Below are 24155 nucleotides of genomic sequence, written 5' to 3'. Positions count from 1 at the left end.
TTTAATCATTTACAATTGAAAATTGAGACTATTATGCATCATATAACAAAACATTTCATCAAATATATATACATTTCGCACTTTCTTTAATTTTAATTATTTTACATTTTTTATTAGTGATCTTGAACGGCGGCAACAACTCTCTCCGTTCACATATATTTTTTGTAGAATTTTAATCTGGCCATTCCAGTAGTTCTAATTACGAAACAACCTCCTCGATTCAATCAACTGTCAAAGTCGGGTAGGTGAGTTGCTCTCTCATTTCCAATTACAGCAGAGTTGGGCATCTCTTTATCTCTGGTATGAGTTTGCAAATAGCAGAGGAATAATCAGGGGTGCTGTGGAATTCAAGACAGATTTGCGTAGTTGGCAGAATTGAAAACCAATTCTGATTATAATGGTGTTACAGAATCTGATTGGATTTTCGTCTTTTCGAAAATATGCAAAACCAATATTCGAATCAGCTGTTTACTATTGTGACAAAACTTGCAAATGAATAAATTTGGAAACGTTTGATAATTTTGAAATGCTGATATTTGCGGCGAATTTAAAAAATGAGAGAGAAAAGGTAGAATTTAAATAAAAACTTAAAGATTGGCGAAGCATACCAATCTTACTTCAATCTACCTGTTAAAAATCAAAAAAAAATAATGGGCTCCACATGTGTCATGTAACTCTTGCAGATGTACTCCCAGTAGTGCATGATTTCTTTGGACATCATAAGGCTGACAATTATGACGAGCTGATCACAAATTTCTCTATGATGGGATATGGATTTAGATAAAGATAATTTGGGGGCTTATTCTGAAGGATAAGGAGAACGATTTAATCAATATATAATGGAATATGAGAGACGTTACCAAGGCCATTATACCGTATTGAAAACAATACAAGAGAAACATCTGCGGATACATGACAGGTAAGTAAAACTAATAATTTTTAAACATTTGGAGTCTAATATAAAATGTCTATTGTAAGAAAGAATTATAAATGGACGATCGATATGATGTAATAAATTATTTATACATAAACTCTTTTTGTGTTTTAATTGAGTTGAATTTTTCCATTTTTCATACATAAAAGCAAATGCAGAGCTTTATTTTATTCATATTCTTAATTCGAAAAAAAATATTGTATGCATAACCCGTGCGGAAAAATGCTGTGGTTCGGTGAAATGATTTCCGTTCTACTGGGCGAATTGTTCCTCATATACCCAATATTATTATCTTAGCCATTTTGGTTGAGTTATACTTATGTACATATCTCATTAGAGTTAACTAGGTTGATTTTAGTACCAATATCTCTGATATGAAGCCAAATATAGTAATGCGGCTAAGTAAGATGAGTACGACCGATAATATAATTGATTAAGATACCAAACATAATTCTAATCTTTTCAATATTTTCGCGAATAATGAATATTGAATTCTTTCGCAATATTCCTTTAAATTAGATTTTATCAACACCTGAAGATATTAACGCGAGCTTTGAATTAATAGCTGATTTGCGACATGCCACTGAAAATAGCCATATACGTATTATGTTATTGGGTATTTTTACACATCGATTTCCTTGGCGTGTGCATGATGGTTTTTCTTTACGTCAACGTAAACGTAATTAACAGCAATACGCCGATTTGATAACCAGTACCCATTTTAAACGATACTTTGGTTTTTTTTAGTTATCAAAGGCACGACAACCTTATATGTTAAATCATTTTGTAACAAATACTGCAAAGGTAGTGTAACTTCATTACACTCTGTACTATAATTCCAAAGTAAATAACGATGGATATTGGAGATTTAAGCTTATGTCCTATTAAAGTTTTAGGTGAAGGATCTTTTGGGCAGGTGTTTCTTTGTAGGTCTAATTCAAATGACCACAAGAATGTTTGTGTAAAGCGGATTGTGATTCGGAAACCAAAATCAGAAATTAAAATGTTGATGGATGAGGTATAGGCATTGAATATGTGAGCAATATGAAATGCTTTTCTAATTATTGAATGATTTGATTTCACAGATTTACGCGATATAATAAATGCGAATAGTAACCGTCGCCCAGCTGTTTCAAAACAGATATTTAATTCGTGTATATATGATATCTTATTGGGACTTGAATATTTACATATTCGTCATATAATTCACAGAGATCTTAAGCCTGAAAATATTCTAGTAGACAGAGATAATAATTTTAAGATCGCTGATTTTGGTATATCAACCATACATTCTAGTAATAAATCAACTAAAAGTCTCATAGGCACATTCCTTTATATGGCACCAGAAATTATGAAAGGGGAACCATATGAATTTAAATCGGATGTTTGGTCTCTTGGATGCATACTGTATGAAATGTGCTATGGGCTTAGTCCATTTCAACAAGCTATTTTAATTCTGACTTCTCACTATGAACGTAATGTTAGCAATATGTCAAACTTTTATGGGGTTGAATGGTGTTGCCTTTGTGAAAAAATGTTGAATTCTAATCCTAGAAAGCGGGTTTCTTTGTATAATATAGTCACATTTAGTGCCAAAATTGCTGTTTCTTACTATAACAAATATTTTAAATATAATATATATATAATCTTGCTTAAAGAATTTGAACGCTCTTGAAAGAAATATCATTTAATAAATAATAATGAATCAATTAAAATATGTATAAAGTATAAAATGAAAATCATGTTCCCAAAAGAAAAATATGAAAATACCATATCCTTTCAAAATAAATACACAATATACTCAATAAATTTATTAAATTCAACGCTTTTATGAAAAGTATGGTAAATGTATAGTTTAGGTCCCCCAACTAAGGAGGCTTAAAAATAAATGTTTTTTTAAATCGTATTTTGACGCGAATATTACAAATCCGTGAGCGGAAAGTGAATTGTTTATTAATTATATTATTTTTTTCAAAAAAAAAACGTTTTTTTAATACATATGCATTAAAAATAAAAAAAGATGATATATTAAAATTAATTATTTCCGCTGCTGAAAGGAGTTTGGTGCAAAAGAACTATGAACAGCCCACTGTTGGACCGACCACGATAATTGTTTTGAAGCTCAGCCGAAGGCCGCCAGTACAGAAAGGAGTTTGACGCGATTGAATTATGAACACCCCGGTGTTGGACCGACTAAGTTTATTTTTTTGATGCGCGGCCGAAGGCCGCTAGTGCGGAAAGGAGTTTGACGTGATTGAACTATGAACACCCCAGTGTTGGACCGACTAGGGTTAATTTTTTGAAGCGCGGCCGAAGCCGAAATTGTGACTGTTACATTTCATCAGTATTTTTTGTTTGAAAATGTTTAACTCGCTGAACTGGTAATGACGGCTAAGTGATCTGAATTCTGAAGAATTTTGCCGCTACAACAAGAACAACAACTAAGTAACTTAAAAAATATATAAGTGCGTTATACATATTTGTAAATTAAATTATTGAAAAAATCCACTTTCCGCTCACGGATTTGTAATATTCGCGTCAAAATAAGACGGTTTAAAACAAAAAAAGAATTTTTGAGGCCTCCTTAGTTGGGGGACTTAAACTATGAATTTACCAAAAATAGTGTTTGCTTAGTTTTTAATAGTATTGTAATACTTTTGGCATTCCAGATGCTTTTGAAATATTACGTATTGTATACGGTTGTAAGTTCAACGGCAACCCCAAATCAAAAATTACAGACCTTCAACCTCGTAATAATGATAAAATTACCCGAAACGATGTTCTTATCTCTGATATTTATATTTTACAATGTGTGTTGTACATTTCAAGATGTTAGCTGATAGATATGTTTACATATGCTTTTTAACTACATTCCTTTTATTTACACCTCTGTGTCTAAAAAAGGCAAATTCGATCAGGTGATCCCAGCTGTGTCACACACATAGGAAAACAGCTGATTCTTTGGTTACCTGTAGGCTTATACAATGCTCATTGTGTAAAAAAGTATGTGCAGGGATAAAGGGATGCCCAACTTATTCCAACGCCTCAAAATTAGCGTTTTTTATAACATTTTCCATTGTAGCCAGATCGTACAAAATTATAGGTTTTAGGCTTTTAAATTAAAACATCCAACATTTATTGCGATTAAGATTAGTATATGTTGGACGTTTAATATGTGAAAAAACTATTTAACCTTTATTTTATGATTTTATGCTATATTAAACAACTGACTTTTGGATTTGCAATACTTCATAAAGTGATACAAGCTTGTTAGCTCTCAATTTTAAAATGTTTTTAATCATTTACAATTGAAAATTGAGACTATTATGCATCATATAACAAAACATTTCATCAAATATATATACATTTCGCACTTTCTTTAATTTTAATTATTTTACATTTTTTATTAGTGATCTTGAACGGCGGCAACAACTCTCTCCGTTCACATATATTTTTTGTAGAATTTTAATCTGGCCATTCCAGTAGTTCTAATTACGAAACAACCTCCTCGATTCAATCAACTGTCAAAGTCGGGTAGGTGAGTTGCTCTCTCATTTCCAATTACAGCAGAGTTGGGCATCTCTTTATCTCTGGTATGAGTTTGCAAATAGCAGAGGAATAATCAGGGGTGTTGTGGAATTCAAGACAGATTTGCGTAGTTGTCAGAATTGAAAACCAATTCTGATTATAATGGTGTCACAGAATCTGATTGGATTTTCGTCTTTTCGAAAATATGCAAAACCAATATTCGAATCAGCTGTTTACTATTGTGACAAAACTTGCAAATGAATAAATTTGGAAACGTTTGATAAATTTGAAATGCTGATATTTGCGGCGAATTTAAAAAATGAGAGAGAAAAGGTAGAATTTAAATAAAAACTTAAAGATTGGCGAAGCATACCAATCTTACTTCAATCTACCTGTTAAAAATCAAAAAAAAATAATGGGCTCCACATGTGTCATGTAACTCTTGCAGATGTACTCCCAGTAGTGCATGATTTATTTGGACATCATAAGGCTGACAATTATGACGAGCTGATCACAAATTTCTCTATGATGGGATATGGATTTAGATAAAGATAATTTGGGGGCTTATTCTGAAGGATAAGGAGAACGATTGAATCAATATATAATGGAATATGAGAGACGTTACCAAGGCCATTATACCGTATTGAAAACAATACAAGAGAAACATCTGCGGATACATGACAGGTAAGTAAAACTAATAATTTTTAAACATTTGGAGTCTAATATAAAATGTCTATTGTAAGAAAGAATTATAAATGGACGATCGATATGATATAATAAATTATTTATACATAAACTCTTTTTGTGTTTTAATTGAGTTGAATTTTTCCATTTTTCTTACATAAAAGCAAATGCAGAGCTTTATTTTATTCATATTCTTAATTCGAAAAAAAATATTGTATGCATAACCCGTGCGGAAAAATGCTGTGGTTCGGTGAAATGATTTCCGTTCTACTGGGCGATTTGTTCCTCATATACCCAATATTATTATCTTAGCCATTTTGGTTGAGTTATACTTATGTACATATCTCATGAGAGTTAACTAGGTTGATTTTAGTACCAATATCTCTGATATGAAGCCAAATATAGTAATGCGGCTAAGTAAGATGAGTACGACCGATAATATAATTGATTAAGATACCAAACATAATTCTAATCTTTTCAATATTTTCGCGAATAATGAATATTGAATTCTTTCGCAATATTCCTTTAAATTAGATTTTATCAACACCTGAAGATATTAACGCGAGCTTTGAATTAATAGCTGATTTGCGACATGCCACTGAAAATAGCCATATACGTATTATGTTATTGGGTATTTTTACACATCGATTTCCTTGGCGTGTGCATGATGGTTTTTCTTTACGTCAACGTAAACGTAATTAACAGCAATACGCCGATTTGATAATCAGTACCCATTTTAAACGATACTTTGGTTTTTTTTAGTTATCAAAGGCACGACAACCTTATATGTTAAATCATTTTGTAACAAATACTGCAAAGGTAGTGTAACTTCATTACACTCTGTACTATAATTCCAAAGTAAATAACGATGGATATTGGAGATTTAAGCTTATGTCCTATTAAAGTTTTAGGTGAAGGATCTTTTGGGCAGGTGTTTCTTTGTAGGTCTAATTCAAATGACCACAAGAATGTTTGTGTAAAGCGGATTGTGATTCGGAAACCAAAATCAGAAATTAAAATGTTGATGGATGAGGTATAGGCATTGAATATGTGAGCAATATGAAATGCTTTTCTAATTATTGAATGATTTTATTTCACAGATTTATATAATTTCCCAACTTAAGCATCCAAGCATTATTAGATTTGTCCGCTCATTTGTATTCGATGGAACTGTAAATATTGTAATGGAATTTGCCTCAAAAGGAACCTTACGCGATATAATAAATGCGAATAGTAACCGTCGCCCAGCTGTTTCAAAACAGATATTTAATTCGTGTATATATGATATCTTATTGGGACTTGAATATTTACATATTCGTCATATAATTCACAGAGATCTTAAGCCTGAAAATATTCTAGTAGACAGAGATAATAATTTTAAGATCGCTGATTTTGGTATATCAACCATACATTCTAGTAATAAATCAACTAAAAGTCTCATAGGCACATTCCTTTATATGGCACCAGAAATTATGAAAGGGGAACCATATGAATTTAAATCGGATGTTTGGTCTCTTGGATGCATACTGTATGAAATGTGCTATGGGCTTAGTCCATTTCAACAAGCTAAGAACTTAGATGATTTAAAATTTTTAATTCTGACTTCTCACTATGAACGTAATGTTAGCAATATGTCAAACTTTTATGGGGTTGAATGGTGTTGCCTTTGTGAAAAAATGTTGAATTCTAATCCTAGAAAGCGGGTTTCTTTGTATAATATAGTCACATTTAGTGCCAAAATTGCTGTTTCTTACTATAACAAATATTTTAAATATAATATATATATAATCTTGCTTAAAGAATTTGAACGCTCTTGAAAGAAATATCATTTAATAAATAATAATGAATCAATTAAAATATGTATAAAGTATAAAATGAAAATCATGTTCCCAAAAGAAAAATATGAAAATACCATATCCTTTCAAAATAAATACACAATATACTCAATAAATTTATTAAATTCAACGCTTTTATGAAAAGTATGGTAAATGTATAGTTTAGGTCCCCCAACTAAGGAGGCTTAAAAATAAATGTTTTTTTAAATCGTATTTTGACGCGAATATTACAAATCCGTGAGCGGAAAGTGAATTGTTTATTAATTATATTATTTTTTTCAAAAAAAAAAACGTTTTTTTAATACATATGCATTAAAAATAAAAAAAGATGATATATTAAAATTAATTATTTCCGCTGCTGAAAGGAGTTTGGTGCAAAAGAACTATGAACAGCCCACTGTTGGACCGACCACGATAATTGTTTTGAAGCTCAGCCGAAGGCCGCCAGTACAGAAAGGAGTTTGACGCGATTGAATTATGAACACCCCGGTGTTGGACCGACTAAGTTTATTTTTTTGAAGCGCGGCCGAAGCCGAAATTGTGACTGTTACATTTCATCAGTATTTTTTTGTTTGAAAATGTTTAACTCGCTGAACTGGTAATGACGGCTAAGTGATCTGAATTCTGAAGAATTTTGCCGCTACAACAAGAACAACAACTAAGTAACTTAAAAAATATATAAGTGCGTTATACATATTTGTAAATTAAATTATTGAAAAAATCCACTTTCCGCTCACGGATTTGTAATATTCGCGTCAAAATAAGACGGTTTAAAACAAAAAAAGAATTTTTGAGGCCTCCTTAGTTGGGGGACTTAAACTATGAATTTACCAAAAATAGTGTTTGCTTAGTTTTTAATAGTATTGTAATACTTTTGGCATTCCAGATGCTTTTGAAATATTACGTATTATATACGGTTGTAAGTTCAACGGCAACCCCAAATCAAAAATTACAGACCTTCAACCTCGTAATTATGATAAAATTACCCGAAACGATGTTCTTATCTCTGATATTAATATTTTACAATGTGTGTTGTACATATCAAGATGTTAGCTGATAGATATGTTTACATATGCTTTTTAACTACATTCCTTTTATTTACACCTCTGTGTCTAAAAAAGGCAGATTCGATCAGGTGATCCCAGCTGTGTCACACACATAGGAAAACAGCTGATTCTTTGGTTACCTGTAGGCTTATACAATGCTCATTGTGTAAAAAAGTATGTGCAGGGATAAAGGGATGCCCAACTTATTCCAACGCCTCAAAATTAGCGTTTTTTATAACATTTTCCATTGTAGCCAGATCGTACAAAATTATAGGTTTTAGGCTTTTAAATTAAAACATCCAACATTTATTGCGATTAAGATTAGTATATGTTGGACGTTTCATATGTGAAAAAACTATTTAACCTTTATTTTATGATTTTATGCTATATTAAACAACTGACTTTTGGATTTGCAATACTTCATAAAGTGATACAAGCTTGTTAGCTCTCAATTTTAAAATGTTTTTAATCATTTACAATTGAAAATTGAGACTATTATGCATCATATAACAAAACATTTCATCAAATATATATACATTTCCCACTTTCTTTAATTTTAATTATTTTACATTTTTTATTTGTGATCTTGAACGGCGGCAACAACTCTCTCCGTTCACATATATTTTTTGTAGAATTTTAATCTGGCCATTCCAGTAGTTCTAATTACGAAACAACCTCCTCGATTCAATCAACTGTCAAAGTCGGGTAGGTGAGTTGCTCTCTCATTTCCAATTACAGCAGAGTTGGGCATCTCTTTATCTCTGGTATGAGTTTGCAAATTGCAGAGGAATAATCAGGGGTGTTGTGGAATCCAAGACAGATTTGCGTAGTTGTCAGAATTGAAAACCAATTCTGATTATAATGGTGTCACAGAATCTGATTGGATTTTCGTCTTTTCGAAAATATGCAAAACCAGTATTCGAATCAGCTGTTTACTATTGTGACAAAACTTGCAAATGAATAAATTTGGAAACGTTTGATAAATTTGAAATGCTGATATTTGCGGCGAATTTAAAAAATGAGAGAGAAAAGGTAGAATTTAAATAAAAACTTAAAGATTGACGAAGCATACCAATCTTACTTCAATCTACCTGTTAAAAATCAAAAAAAAATAATGGGCGTGGACATGTGTCATGTAACTCTTGCAGATGTACTCCCAGTAGTGCATGATTTCTTTGGACATCATAAGGCTGACAATTATGACGAGCTGATCACAAATTTCTCTATGATGGGATATGGATTTAGATAAAGATAATTTGGGGGCTTATTCTGAAGGATAAGGAGAACGATTTAATCAATATATAATGGAATATGAGAGACGTTACCAAGGCCATTATACCGTATTGAAAACAATACAAGAGAAACATCTGCGGATACATGACAGGTAAAGTAAAACTAATAATTTTTAAACATTTGGAGTCTAATATAAAATGTCTATTGTAAGAATGAATTATAAATGGACGATCGATATGATGTAATAAATTATTTATACATAAACTCTTTTTGTGTTTTAATTGAGTTGAATTTTTCTATTTTTCATACGTAAAAGCAAATGCAGAGCTTTATTTTATTCATATTCTTAATTCGAAAAAAAATATTGTATGCATAACCCGTGCGGAAAAATGCTGTGGTTCGGTGAAATGATTTCCGTTCTACTGGGCGATTTGTTCCTCATACACCCAATCTTATTATCTTAGCCATTTTGGTTGAGTTTATATCACATATACTTATGTACATATCTCATGAGAGTTAACTATGTTGATTTTAGTACCAATATCTCTGTTATGAAGCCAAATATAGTAATGCGGCTAAGTAAGATGAGTACGACCGATAATATAATTGATTAAGATACCAAACATAATTCTAATCTTTTCAATATTTTCGCGAATAATGAATATTGAATTCTTTCGCAATATTCCTTTAAATTAGATTTTATCGCGATATTAACGCGAGCTTTGAATTAATAGCTGATTTGCGACATGCCACTGAAAATAGCCATATACGTATTATGTTATTGGGTATTTTTACACATCGATTTCCTTGGCGTGTGCATGATGGTTTTTCTTTACGTCAACGTCAACGTAATTAACAGCAATACGCCGATTTGATAACCAGTACCCATTTTAAACGATACTTTGGTTTTTTTTAGTTATCAAAGGCACGACAACCTTATATGTTAAATCATTTTGTAACAAATACTGCAAAGGTAGTGTAACTTCATTACACTCTGTACTATAATTCCAAAGTAAATAACGATGGATATTGGAGATTTAAGCTTATGTCCTATTAAAGTTTTAGGTGAAGGATCTTTTGGGCAGGTGTTTCTTTGTAGGTCTAATTCAAATGACCACAAGAATGTTTGTGTAAAGCGGATTGTGATTCGGAAACCAAAATCAGAAATTAAAATGTTGATGGATGAGGTATAGGCATTGAATATGTGAGCAATATGAAATGCTTTTCTAATTATTGAATGATTTGATTTCACAGATTTATATAATTTCCCAACTTAAGCATCCAAGCATTATTAGATTTGTCCGCTCATTTGTATTCGATGGAACTGTAAATATTGTAATGGAATTTGCTTCAAAAGGAACCTTACGCGATATAATTAATGCGAATAGTAACCGTCGCCCAGCTGTTTCAAAACAGATATTTAATTCGTGTATATATGATATCTTATTGGGACTTGAATATTTACATATTCGTCATATAATTCACAGAGATCTTAAGCCTGAAAATATTCTAGTAGACAGAGATAATAATTTTAAGATCGCTGATTTTGGTATATCAACCATACATTCTAGTAATAAATCAACTAAAAGTCTCATAGGCACATTCCTTTATATGGCACCAGAAATTATGAAAGGGGAACCATATGAATTTAAATCGGATGTTTGGTCTCTTGGATGCATACTGTATGAAATGTGCTATGGGCTTAGTCCATTTCAACAAGCTATTTTAATTCTGACTTCTCACTATGAACGTAATGTTAGCAATATGTCAAACTTTTATGGGGTTGAATGGTGTTGCCTTTGTGAAAAAATGTTGAATTCTAATCCTAGAAAGCGGGTTTCTTTGTATAATATAGTCACATTTAGTGCCAAAATTGCTGTTTCTTACTATAACAAATATTTTAAATATAATATATATATAATCTTGCTTAAAGAATTTGAACGCTCTTGAAAGAAATATCATTTAATAAATAATAATGAATCAATTAAAATATGTATAAAGTATAAAATGAAAATCATGTTCCCAAAAGAAAAATATGAAAATACCATATCCTTTCAAAATAAATACACAATATACTCAATAAATTTATTAAATTCAACGCTTTTATGAAAAGTATGGTAAATGTATAGTTTAGGTCCCCCAACTAAGGAGGCTTAAAAATAAATGTTTTTTTAAATCGTATTTTGACGCGAATATTACAAATCCGTGAGCGGAAAGTGAATTGTTTATTAATTATATTATTTTTTTCAAAAAAAAAACGTTTTTTTAATACATATGCATTAAAAATAAAAAAAGATGATATATTAAAATTAATTATTTCCGCTGCTGAAAGGAGTTTGGTGCAAAAGAACTATGAACAGCCCACTGTTGGACCGACCACGATAATTGTTTTGAAGCTCAGCCGAAGGCCGCCAGTACAGAAAGGAGTTTGACGCGATTGAATTATGAACACCCCGGTGTTGGACCGACTAAGTTTATTTTTTTGATGCGCGGCCGAAGGCCGCTAGTGCGGAAAGGAGTTTGACGTGATTGAACTATGAACACCCCAGTGTTGGACCGACTAGGGTTAATTTTTTGAAGCGCGGCCGAAGCCGAAATTGTGACTGTTACATTTCATCAGTATTTTTTGTTTGAAAATGTTTAACTCGCTGAACTGGTAATGACGGCTAAGTGATCTGAATTCTGAAGAATTTTGCCGCTACAACAAGAACAACAACTAAGTAACTTAAAAAATATATAAGTGCGTTATACATATTTGTAAATTAAATTATTGAAAAAATCCACTTTCCGCTCACGGATTTGTAATATTCGCGTCAAAATAAGACGGTTTAAAACAAAAAAAGAATTTTTGAGGCCTCCTTAGTTGGGGGACTTAAACTATGAATTTACCAAAAATAGTGTTTGCTTAGTTTTTAATAGTATTGTAATACTTTTGGCATTCCAGATGCTTTTGAAATATTACGTATTGTATACGGTTGTAAGTTCAACGGCAACCCCAAATCAAAAATTACAGACCTTCAACCTCGTAATAATGATAAAATTACCCGAAACGATGTTCTTATCTCTGATATTTATATTTTACAATGTGTGTTGTACATTTCAAGATGTTAGCTGATAGATATGTTTACATATGCTTTTTAACTACATTCCTTTTATTTACACCTCTGTGTCTAAAAAAGGCAAATTCGATCAGGTGATCCCAGCTGTGTCACACACATAGGAAAACAGCTGATTCTTTGGTTACCTGTAGGCTTATACAATGCTCATTGTGTAAAAAAGTATGTGCAGGGATAAAGGGATGCCCAACTTATTCCAACGCCTCAAAATTAGCGTTTTTTATAACATTTTCCATTGTAGCCAGATCGTACAAAATTATAGGTTTTAGGCTTTTAAATTAAAACATCCAACATTTATTGCGATTAAGATTAGTATATGTTGGACGTTTAATATGTGAAAAAACTATTTAACCTTTATTTTATGATTTTATGCTATATTAAACAACTGACTTTTGGATTTGCAATACTTCATAAAGTGATACAAGCTTGTTAGCTCTCAATTTTAAAATGTTTTTAATCATTTACAATTGAAAATTGAGACTATTATGCATCATATAACAAAACATTTCATCAAATATATATACATTTCGCACTTTCTTTAATTTTAATTATTTTACATTTTTTATTAGTGATCTTGAACGGCGGCAACAACTCTCTCCGTTCACATATATTTTTTGTAGAATTTTAATCTGGCCATTCCAGTAGTTCTAATTACGAAACAACCTCCTCGATTCAATCAACTGTCAAAGTCGGGTAGGTGAGTTGCTCTCTCATTTCCAATTACAGCAGAGTTGGGCATCTCTTTATCTCTGGTATGAGTTTGCAAATAGCAGAGGAATAATCAGGGGTGTTGTGGAATTCAAGACAGATTTGCGTAGTTGTCAGAATTGAAAACCAATTCTGATTATAATGGTGTCACAGAATCTGATTGGATTTTCGTCTTTTCGAAAATATGCAAAACCAATATTCGAATCAGCTGTTTACTATTGTGACAAAACTTGCAAATGAATAAATTTGGAAACGTTTGATAAATTTGAAATGCTGATATTTGCGGCGAATTTAAAAAATGAGAGAGAAAAGGTAGAATTTAAATAAAAACTTAAAGATTGGCGAAGCATACCAATCTTACTTCAATCTACCTGTTAAAAATCAAAAAAAAATAATGGGCTCCACATGTGTCATGTAACTCTTGCAGATGTACTCCCAGTAGTGCATGATTTATTTGGACATCATAAGGCTGACAATTATGACGAGCTGATCACAAATTTCTCTATGATGGGATATGGATTTAGATAAAGATAATTTGGGGGCTTATTCTGAAGGATAAGGAGAACGATTGAATCAATATATAATGGAATATGAGAGACGTTACCAAGGCCATTATACCGTATTGAAAACAATACAAGAGAAACATCTGCGGATACATGACAGGTAAGTAAAACTAATAATTTTTAAACATTTGGAGTCTAATATAAAATGTCTATTGTAAGAAAGAATTATAAATGGACGATCGATATGATATAATAAATTATTTATACATAAACTCTTTTTGTGTTTTAATTGAGTTGAATTTTTCCATTTTTCTTACATAAAAGCAAATGCAGAGCTTTATTTTATTCATATTCTTAATTCGAAAAAAAATATTGTATGCATAACCCGTGCGGAAAAATGCTGTGGTTCGGTGAAATGATTTCCGTTCTACTGGGCGATTTGTTCCTCATATACCCAATATTATTATCTTAGCCATTTTGGTTGAGTTATACTTATGTACATATCTCATGAGAGTTAACTAGGTTGATTTTAGTACCAATATCTCTGATATGAAGCCAAATATAGTAATGCGGCTAAGTAAGATGAGTACGACCGATAATATAATTGATTAAGATACCAAACATAATTCTAATCTTTTCAATATTTTCGCGAATAATGAATATTGAATTCTTTCGCAATATTCCTTTAAATTAGATTTTATCAACACCTGAAGATATTAACGCGAGCTTTGAATTAATAGCTGATTTGCGACATGCCACTGAAAATAGCCATATACGTATTATGTTATTGGGTATTTTTACACATCGATTTCCTTGGCGTGTGCATGATGGTTTTTCTTTACGTCAACGTAAACGTAATTAACAGCAATACGCCGATTTGATAATCAGTACCCATTTTAAACGATACTTTGGTTTTTTTTAGTTATCAAAGGCACGACAACCTTATATGTTAAATCATTTTGTAACAAATACTGCAAAGGTAGTGTAACTTCATTACACTCTGTACTATAATTCCAAAGTAAATAACGATGGATATTGGAGATTTAAGCTTATGTCCTATTAAAGTTTTAGGTGAAGGATCTTTTGGGCAGGTGTTTCTTTGTAGGTCTAATTCAAATGACCACAAGAATGTTTGTGTAAAGCGGATTGTGATTCGGAAACCAAAATCAGAAATTAAAATGTTGATGGATGAGGTATAGGCATTGAATATGTGAGCAATATGAAATGCTTTTCTAATTATTGAATGATTTTATTTCACAGATTTATATAATTTCCCAACTTAAGCATCCAAGCATTATTAGATTTGTCCGCTCATTTGTATTCGATGGAACTGTAAATATTGTAATGGAATTTGCCTCAAAAGGAACCTTACGCGATATAATAAATGCGAATAGTAACCGTCGCCCAGCTGTTTCAAAACAGATATTTAATTCGTGTATATATGATATCTTATTGGGACTTGAATATTTACATATTCGTCATATAATTCACAGAGATCTTAAGCCTGAAAATATTCTAGTAGACAGAGATAATAATTTTAAGATCGCTGATTTTGGTATATCAACCATACATTCTAGTAATAAATCAACTAAAAGTCTCATAGGCACATTCCTTTATATGGCACCAGAAATTATGAAAGGGGAACCATATGAATTTAAATCGGATGTTTGGTCTCTTGGATGCATACTGTATGAAATGTGCTATGGGCTTAGTCCATTTCAACAAGCTAAGAACTTAGATGATTTAAAATTTTTAATTCTGACTTCTCACTATGAACGTAATGTTAGCAATATGTCAAACTTTTATGGGGTTGAATGGTGTTGCCTTTGTGAAAAAATGTTGAATTCTAATCCTAGAAAGCGGGTTTCTTTGTATAATATAGTCACATTTAGTGCCAAAATTGCTGTTTCTTACTATAACAAATATTTTAAATATAATATATATATAATCTTGCTTAAAGAATTTGAACGCTCTTGAAAGAAATATCATTTAATAAATAATAATGAATCAATTAAAATATGTATAAAGTATAAAATGAAAATCATGTTCCCAAAAGAAAAATATGAAAATACCATATCCTTTCAAAATAAATACACAATATACTCAATAAATTTATTAAATTCAACGCTTTTATGAAAAGTATGGTAAATGTATAGTTTAGGTCCCCCAACTAAGGAGGCTTAAAAATAAATGTTTTTTTAAATCGTATTTTGACGCGAATATTACAAATCCGTGAGCGGAAAGTGAATTGTTTATTAATTATATTATTTTTTTCAAAAAAAAAAACGTTTTTTTAATACATATGCATTAAAAATAAAAAAAGATGATATATTAAAATTAATTATTTCCGCTGCTGAAAGGAGTTTGGTGCAAAAGAACTATGAACAGCCCACTGTTGGACCGACCACGATAATTGTTTTGAAGCTCAGCCGAAGGCCGCCAGTACAGAAAGGAGTTTGACGCGATTGAATTATGAACACCCCGGTGTTGGACCGACTAAGTTTATTTTTTTGAAGCGCGGCCGAAGCCGAAATTGTGACTGTTACATTTCATCAGTATTTTTTTGTTTGAAAATGTTTAACTCGCTGAACTGGTAATGACGGCTAAGTGATCTGAATTCTGAAGAATTTTGCCGCTACAACAAGAACAACAACTAAGTAACTTAAAAAATATATAAGTGCGTTATACATATTTGTAAATTAAATTATTGAAAAAATCCACTTTCCGCTCACGGATTTGTAATATTCGCGTCAAAATAAGACGGTTTAAAACAAAAAAAGAATTTTTGAGGCCTCCTTAGTTGGGGGACTTAAACTATGAATTTACCAAAAATAGTGTTTGCTTAGTTTTTAATAGTATTGTAATACTTTTGGCATTCCAGATGCTTTTGAAATATTACGTATTATATACGGTTGTAAGTTCAACGGCAACCCCAAATCAAAAATTACAGACCTTCAACCTCGTAATTATGATAAAATTACCCGAAACGATGTTCTTATCTCTGATATTAATATTTTACAATGTGTGTTGTACATATCAAGATGTTAGCTGATAGATATGTTTACATATGCTTTTTAACTACATTCCTTTTATTTACACCTCTGTGTCTAAAAAAGGCAGATTCGATCAGGTGATCCCAGCTGTGTCACACACATAGGAAAACAGCTGATTCTTTGGTTACCTGTAGGCTTATACAATGCTCATTGTGTAAAAAAGTATGTGCAGGGATAAAGGGATGCCCAACTTATTCCAACGCCTCAAAATTAGCGTTTTTTATAACATTTTCCATTGTAGCCAGATCGTACAAAATTATAGGTTTTAGGCTTTTAAATTAAAACATCCAACATTTATTGCGATTAAGATTAGTATATGTTGGACGTTTCATATGTGAAAAAACTATTTAACCTTTATTTTATGATTTTATGCTATATTAAACAACTGACTTTTGGATTTGCAATACTTCATAAAGTGATACAAGCTTGTTAGCTCTCAATTTTAAAATGTTTTTAATCATTTACAATTGAAAATTGAGACTATTATGCATCATATAACAAAACATTTCATCAAATATATATACATTTCGCACTTTCTTTAATTTTAATTATTTTACATTTTTTATTAGTGATCTTGAACGGCGGCAACAACTCTCTCCGTTCACATATATTTTTTGTAGAATTTTAATCTGGCCATTCCAGTAGTTCTAATTACGAAACAACCTCCTCGATTCAATCAACTGTCAAAGTCGGGTAGGTGAGTTGCTCTCTCATTTCCAATTACAGCAGAGTTGGGCATCTCTTTATCTCTGGTATGAGTTTGCAAATAGCAGAGGAATAATCAGGGGTGTTGTGGAATTCAAGACAGATTTGCGTAGTTGTCAGAATTGAAAACCAATTCTGATTATAATGGTGTCACAGAATCTGATTGGATTTTCGTCTTTTCGAAAATATGCAAAACCAATATTCGAATCAGCTGTTTACTATTGTGACAAAACTTGCAAATGAATAAATTTGGAAACGTTTGATAAATTTGAAATGCTGATATTTGCGGCGAATTTAAAAAATGAGAGAGAAAAGGTAGAATTTAAATAAAAACTTAAAGATTGGCGAAGCATACCAATCTTACTTCAATCTACCTGTTAAAAATCAAAAAAAAATAATGGGCTCCACATGTGTCATGTAACTCTTGCAGATGTACTCCCAGTAGTGCATGATTTATTTGGACATCATAAGGCTGACAATTATGACGAGCTGATCACAAATTTCTCTATGATGGGATATGGATTTAGATAAAGATAATTTGGGGGCTTATTCTGAAGGATAAGGAGAACGATTGAATCAATATATAATGGAATATGAGAGACGTTACCAAGGCCATTATACCGTATTGAAAACAATACAAGAGAAACATCTGCGGATACATGACAGGTAAGTAAAACTAATAATTTTTAAACATTTGGAGTCTAATATAAAATGTCTATTGTAAGAAAGAATTATAAATGGACGATCGATATGATATAATAAATTATTTATACATAAACTCTTTTTGTGTTTTAATTGAGTTGAATTTTTCCATTTTTCTTACATAAAAGCAAATGCAGAGCTTTATTTTATTCATATTCTTAATTCGAAAAAAAATATTGTATGCATAACCCGTGCGGAAAAATGCTGTGGTTCGGTGAAATGATTTCCGTTCTACTGGGCGATTTGTTCCTCATATACCCAATATTATTATCTTAGCCATTTTGGTTGAGTTATACTTATGTACATATCTCATGAGAGTTAACTAGGTTGATTTTAGTACCAATATCTCTGATATGAAGCCAAATATAGTAATGCGGCTAAGTAAGATGAGTACGACCGATAATATAATTGATTAAGATACCAAACATAATTCTAATCTTTTCAATATTTTCGCGAATAATGAATATTGAATTCTTTCGCAATATTCCTTTAAATTAGATTTTATCAACACCTGAAGATATTAACGCGAGCTTTGAATTAATAGCTGATTTGCGACATGCCACTGAAAATAGCCATATACGTATTATGTTATTGGGTATTTTTACACATCGATTTCCTTGGCGTGTGCATGATGGTTTTTCTTTACGTCAACGTAAACGTAATTAACAGCAATACGCCGATTTGATAATCAGTACCCATTTTAAACGATACTTTGGTTTTTTTTAGTTATCAAAGGCACGACAACCTTATATGTTAAATCATTTTGTAACAAATACTGCAAAGGTAGTGTAACTTCATTACACTCTGTACTATAATTCCAAAGTAAATAACGATGGATATTGGAGATTTAAGCTTATGTCCTATTAAAGTTTTAGGTGAAGGATCTTTTGGGCAGGTGTTTCTTTGTAGGTCTAATTCAAATGACCACAAGAATGTTTGTGTAAAGCGGATTGTGATTCGGAAACCAAAATCAGAAATTAAAATGTTGATGGATGAGGTATAGGCATTGAATATGTGAGCAATATGAAATGCTTTTCTAATTATTGAATGATTTTATTTCACAGATTTATATAATTTCCCAACTTAAGCATCCAAGCATTATTAGATTTGTCCGCTCATTTGTATTCGATGGAACTGTAAATATTGTAATGGAATTTGCCTCAAAAGGAACCTTACGCGATATAATAAATGCGAATAGTAACCGTCGCCCAGCTGTTTCAAAACAGATATTTAATTCGTGTATATATGATATCTTATTGGGACTTGAATATTTACATATTCGTCATATAATTCACAGAGATCTTAAGCCTGAAAATATTCTAGTAGACAGAGATAATAATTTTAAGATCGCTGATTTTGGTATATCAACCATACATTCTAGTAATAAATCAACTAAAAGTCTCATAGGCACATTCCTTTATATGGCACCAGAAATTATGAAAGGGGAACCATATGAATTTAAATCGGATGTTTGGTCTCTTGGATGCATACTGTATGAAATGTGCTATGGGCTTAGTCCATTTCAACAAGCTAAGAACTTAGATGATTTAAAATTTTTAATTCTGACTTCTCACTATGAACGTAATGTTAGCAATATGTCAAACTTTTATGGGGTTGAATGGTGTTGCCTTTGTGAAAAAATGTTGAATTCTAATCCTAGAAAGCGGGTTTCTTTGTATAATATAGTCACATTTAGTGCCAAAATTGCTGTTTCTTACTATAACAAATATTTTAAATATAATATATATATAATCTTGCTTAAAGAATTTGAACGCTCTTGAAAGAAATATCATTTAATAAATAATAATGAATCAATTAAAATATGTATAAAGTATAAAATGAAAATCATGTTCCCAAAAGAAAAATATGAAAATACCATATCCTTTCAAAATAAATACACAATATACTCAATAAATTTATTAAATTCAACGCTTTTATGAAAAGTATGGTAAATGTATAGTTTAGGTCCCCCAACTAAGGAGGCTTAAAAATAAATGTTTTTTTAAATCGTATTTTGACGCGAATATTACAAATCCGTGAGCGGAAAGTGAATTGTTTATTAATTATATTATTTTTTTCAAAAAAAAAAACGTTTTTTTAATACATATGCATTAAAAATAAAAAAAGATGATATATTAAAATTAATTATTTCCGCTGCTGAAAGGAGTTTGGTGCAAAAGAACTATGAACAGCCCACTGTTGGACCGACCACGATAATTGTTTTGAAGCTCAGCCGAAGGCCGCCAGTACAGAAAGGAGTTTGACGCGATTGAATTATGAACACCCCGGTGTTGGACCGACTAAGTTTATTTTTTTGAAGCGCGGCCGAAGCCGAAATTGTGACTGTTACATTTCATCAGTATTTTTTTGTTTGAAAATGTTTAACTCGCTGAACTGGTAATGACGGCTAAGTGATCTGAATTCTGAAGAATTTTGCCGCTACAACAAGAACAACAACTAAGTAACTTAAAAAATATATAAGTGCGTTATACATATTTGTAAATTAAATTATTGAAAAAATCCACTTTCCGCTCACGGATTTGTAATATTCGCGTCAAAATAAGACGGTTTAAAACAAAAAAAGAATTTTTGAGGCCTCCTTAGTTGGGGGACTTAAACTATGAATTTACCAAAAATAGTGTTTGCTTAGTTTTTAATAGTATTGTAATACTTTTGGCATTCCAGATGCTTTTGAAATATTACGTATTATATACGGTTGTAAGTTCAACGGCAACCCCAAATCAAAAATTACAGACCTTCAACCTCGTAATTATGATAAAATTACCCGAAACGATGTTCTTATCTCTGATATTAATATTTTACAATGTGTGTTGTACATATCAAGATGTTAGCTGATAGATATGTTTACATATGCTTTTTAACTACATTCCTTTTATTTACACCTCTGTGTCTAAAAAAGGCAGATTCGATCAGGTGATCCCAGCTGTGTCACACACATAGGAAAACAGCTGATTCTTTGGTTACCTGTAGGCTTATACAATGCTCATTGTGTAAAAAAGTATGTGCAGGGATAAAGGGATGCCCAACTTATTCCAACGCCTCAAAATTAGCGTTTTTTATAACATTTTCCATTGTAGCCAGATCGTACAAAATTATAGGTTTTAGGCTTTTAAATTAAAACATCCAACATTTATTGCGATTAAGATTAGTATATGTTGGACGTTTCATATGTGAAAAAACTATTTAACCTTTATTTTATGATTTTATGCTATATTAAACAACTGACTTTTGGATTTGCAATACTTCATAAAGTGATACAAGCTTGTTAGCTCTCAATTTTAAAATGTTTTTAATCATTTACAATTGAAAATTGAGACTATTATGCATCATATAACAAAACATTTCATCAAATATATATACATTTCCCACTTTCTTTAATTTTAATTATTTTACATTTTTTATTTGTGATCTTGAACGGCGGCAACAACTCTCTCCGTTCACATATATTTTTTGTAGAATTTTAATCTGGCCATTCCAGTAGTTCTAATTACGAAACAACCTCCTCGATTCAATCAACTGTCAAAGTCGGGTAGGTGAGTTGCTCTCTCATTTCCAATTACAGCAGAGTTGGGCATCTCTTTATCTCTGGTATGAGTTTGCAAATTGCAGAGGAATAATCAGGGGTGTTGTGGAATCCAAGACAGATTTGCGTAGTTGTCAGAATTGAAAACCAATTCTGATTATAATGGTGTCACAGAATCTGATTGGATTTTCGTCTTTTCGAAAATATGCAAAACCAGTATTCGAATCAGCTGTTTACTATTGTGACAAAACTTGCAAATGAATAAATTTGGAAACGTTTGATAAATTTGAAATGCTGATATTTGCGGCGAATTTAAAAAATGAGAGAGAAAAGGTAGAATTTAAATAAAAACTTAAAGATTGACGAAGCATACCAATCTTACTTCAATCTACCTGTTAAAAATCAAAAAAAAATAATGGGCGTGGACATGTGTCATGTAACTCTTGCAGATGTACTCCCAGTAGTGCATGATTTCTTTGGACATCATAAGGCTGACAATTATGACGAGCTGATCACAAATTTCTCTATGATGGGATATGGATTTAGATAAAGATAATTTGGGGGCTTATTCTGAAGGATAAGGAGAACGATTTAATCAATATATAATGGAATATGAGAGACGTTACCAAGGCCATTATACCGTATTGAAAACAATACAAGAGAAACATCTGCGGATACATGACAGGTAAAGTAAAACTAATAATTTTTAAACATTTGGAGTCTAATATAAAATGTCTATTGTAAGAATGAATTATAAATGGACGATCGATATGATGTAATAAATTATTTATACATAAACTCTTTTTGTGTTTTAATTGAGTTGAATTTTTCTATTTTTCATACGTAAAAGCAAATGCAGAGCTTTATTTTATTCATATTCTTAATTCGAAAAAAAATATTGTATGCATAACCCGTGCGGAAAAATGCTGTGGTTCGGTGAAATGATTTCCGTTCTACTGGGCGATTTGTTCCTCATACACCCAATCTTATTATCTTAGCCATTTTGGTTGAGTTTATATCACATATACTTATGTACATATCTCATGAGAGTTAACTATGTTGATTTTAGTACCAATATCTCTGTTATGAAGCCAAATATAGTAATGCGGCTAAGTAAGATGAGTACGACCGATAATATAATTGATTAAGATACCAAACATAATTCTAATCTTTTCAATATTTTCGCGAATAATGAATATTGAATTCTTTCGCAATATTCCTTTAAATTAGATTTTATCGCGATATTAACGCGAGCTTTGAATTAATAGCTGATTTGCGACATGCCACTGAAAATAGCCATATACGTATTATGTTATTGGGTATTTTTACACATCGATTTCCTTGGCGTGTGCATGATGGTTTTTCTTTACGTCAACGTCAACGTAATTAACAGCAATACGCCGATTTGATAACCAGTACCCATTTTAAACGATACTTTGGTTTTTTTTAGTTATCAAAGGCACGACAACCTTATATGTTAAATCATTTTGTAACAAATACTGCAAAGGTAGTGTAACTTCATTACACTCTGTACTATAATTCCAAAGTAAATAACGATGGATATTGGAGATTTAAGCTTATGTCCTATTAAAGTTTTAGGTGAAGGATCTTTTGGGCAGGTGTTTCTTTGTAGGTCTAATTCAAATGACCACAAGAATGTTTGTGTAAAGCGGATTGTGATTCGGAAACCAAAATCAGAAATTAAAATGTTGATGGATGAGGTATAGGCATTGAATATGTGAGCAATATGAAATGCTTTTCTAATTATTGAATGATTTGATTTCACAGATTTATATAATTTCCCAACTTAAGCATCCAAGCATTATTAGATTTGTCCGCTCATTTGTATTCGATGGAACTGTAAATATTGTAATGGAATTTGCTTCAAAAGGAACCTTACGCGATATAATTAATGCGAATAGTAACCGTCGCCCAGCTGTTTCAAAACAGATATTTAATTCGTGTATATATGATATCTTATTGGGACTTGAATATTTACATATTCGTCATATAATTCACAGAGATCTTAAGCCTGAAAATATTCTAGTAGACAGAGATAATAATTTTAAGATCGCTGATTTTGGTATATCAACCATACATTCTAGTAATAAATCAACTAAAAGTCTCATAGGCACATTCCTTTATATGGCACCAGAAATTATGAAAGGGGAACCATATGAATTTAAATCGGATGTTTGGTCTCTTGGATGCATACTGTATGAAATGTGCTATGGGCTTAGTCCATTTCAACAAGCTAAGAACTTAGATGATTTAAAATTTTTAATTCTGACTTCTCACTATGAACGTAATGTTAGCAATATGTCAAACTTTTATGGGGTTGAATGGTGTTGCCTTTGTGAAAAAATGTTGAATTCTAATCCTAGAAAGTTCTTTGTATAATATAGTCACATTTAGTGCCAAAATTGCTGTTTCTTACTATAACAAATATTTTAAATATAATATATATATAATCTTGCTTAAAGAATTTGAACGCTCTTGAAAGAAATATCATTTAATAAATAATAATGAATCAATTAAAATATGTATAAAGTATAAAATGAAAA

At 31.3% G+C, this 24155-nt stretch overlaps 5 protein-coding genes and 1 long non-coding RNA gene across 6 annotated transcripts; all 6 read left to right on the top strand.

Annotated features, from left to right (window-relative positions):
• The first annotated feature begins 1329 nt into the window (after window positions 1–1329).
• Window positions 1330–2757, top strand: LOC138856156 (uncharacterized). Its single transcript, XR_011395213.1, has 2 exons — window positions 1330–1952; window positions 2020–2757. It is a non-coding gene; the product is annotated as an uncharacterized lncRNA (long non-coding RNA).
• Window positions 2758–5886: 3129 nt separating this feature from the next.
• On the top strand, window positions 5887–7111 carry LOC138856155 (serine/threonine-protein kinase nekl-2-like). Its single transcript, XM_070106576.1, has 2 exons — window positions 5887–6179; window positions 6247–7111. Exons 1-2 carry the CDS (start codon window positions 6015–6017, stop codon window positions 6961–6963), a joined length of 882 nt encoding a protein of 293 aa, XP_069962677.1. The 5' UTR covers window positions 5887–6014; the 3' UTR covers window positions 6964–7111.
• Window positions 7112–10151: 3040 nt separating this feature from the next.
• On the top strand, window positions 10152–11358 carry LOC138856154 (serine/threonine-protein kinase nekl-2-like). Its single transcript, XM_070106575.1, has 2 exons — window positions 10152–10447; window positions 10515–11358. The coding sequence occupies exons 1-2, from the start codon at window positions 10283–10285 to the stop codon at window positions 11208–11210; spliced, it is 861 nt and encodes a 286-aa protein (XP_069962676.1). The 5' UTR covers window positions 10152–10282; the 3' UTR covers window positions 11211–11358.
• A 3129-nt stretch (window positions 11359–14487) lies between these two features.
• Window positions 14488–15712, top strand: LOC138856153 (serine/threonine-protein kinase nekl-2-like). Its single transcript, XM_070106574.1, has 2 exons — window positions 14488–14780; window positions 14848–15712. Exons 1-2 carry the CDS (start codon window positions 14616–14618, stop codon window positions 15562–15564), a joined length of 882 nt encoding a protein of 293 aa, XP_069962675.1. The 5' UTR covers window positions 14488–14615; the 3' UTR covers window positions 15565–15712.
• A 3039-nt stretch (window positions 15713–18751) lies between these two features.
• On the top strand, window positions 18752–19976 carry LOC138856152 (serine/threonine-protein kinase nekl-2-like). Its single transcript, XM_070106573.1, has 2 exons — window positions 18752–19044; window positions 19112–19976. Exons 1-2 carry the CDS (start codon window positions 18880–18882, stop codon window positions 19826–19828), a joined length of 882 nt encoding a protein of 293 aa, XP_069962674.1. The 5' UTR covers window positions 18752–18879; the 3' UTR covers window positions 19829–19976.
• A 3048-nt stretch (window positions 19977–23024) lies between these two features.
• LOC138855696 (serine/threonine-protein kinase nekl-2-like) lies at window positions 23025–24121 on the top strand. Its single transcript, XM_070106571.1, has 2 exons — window positions 23025–23312; window positions 23380–24121. Exons 1-2 carry the CDS (start codon window positions 23148–23150, stop codon window positions 23989–23991), a joined length of 777 nt encoding a protein of 258 aa, XP_069962672.1. The 5' UTR covers window positions 23025–23147; the 3' UTR covers window positions 23992–24121.
• The last annotated feature ends 34 nt before the right edge of the window (window positions 24122–24155 follow it).

Source organism: Bactrocera oleae, chromosome 3 (genome assembly GCF_042242935.1).
Source record: "Bactrocera oleae isolate idBacOlea1 chromosome 3, idBacOlea1, whole genome shotgun sequence".
Classification (NCBI taxonomy): Eukaryota; Metazoa; Arthropoda; class Insecta; order Diptera; family Tephritidae; genus Bactrocera; species Bactrocera oleae.
The sequence above is the reverse complement of the archived record's forward strand: the minus strand, read 5'-3'. Positions and strand labels throughout refer to the sequence as shown.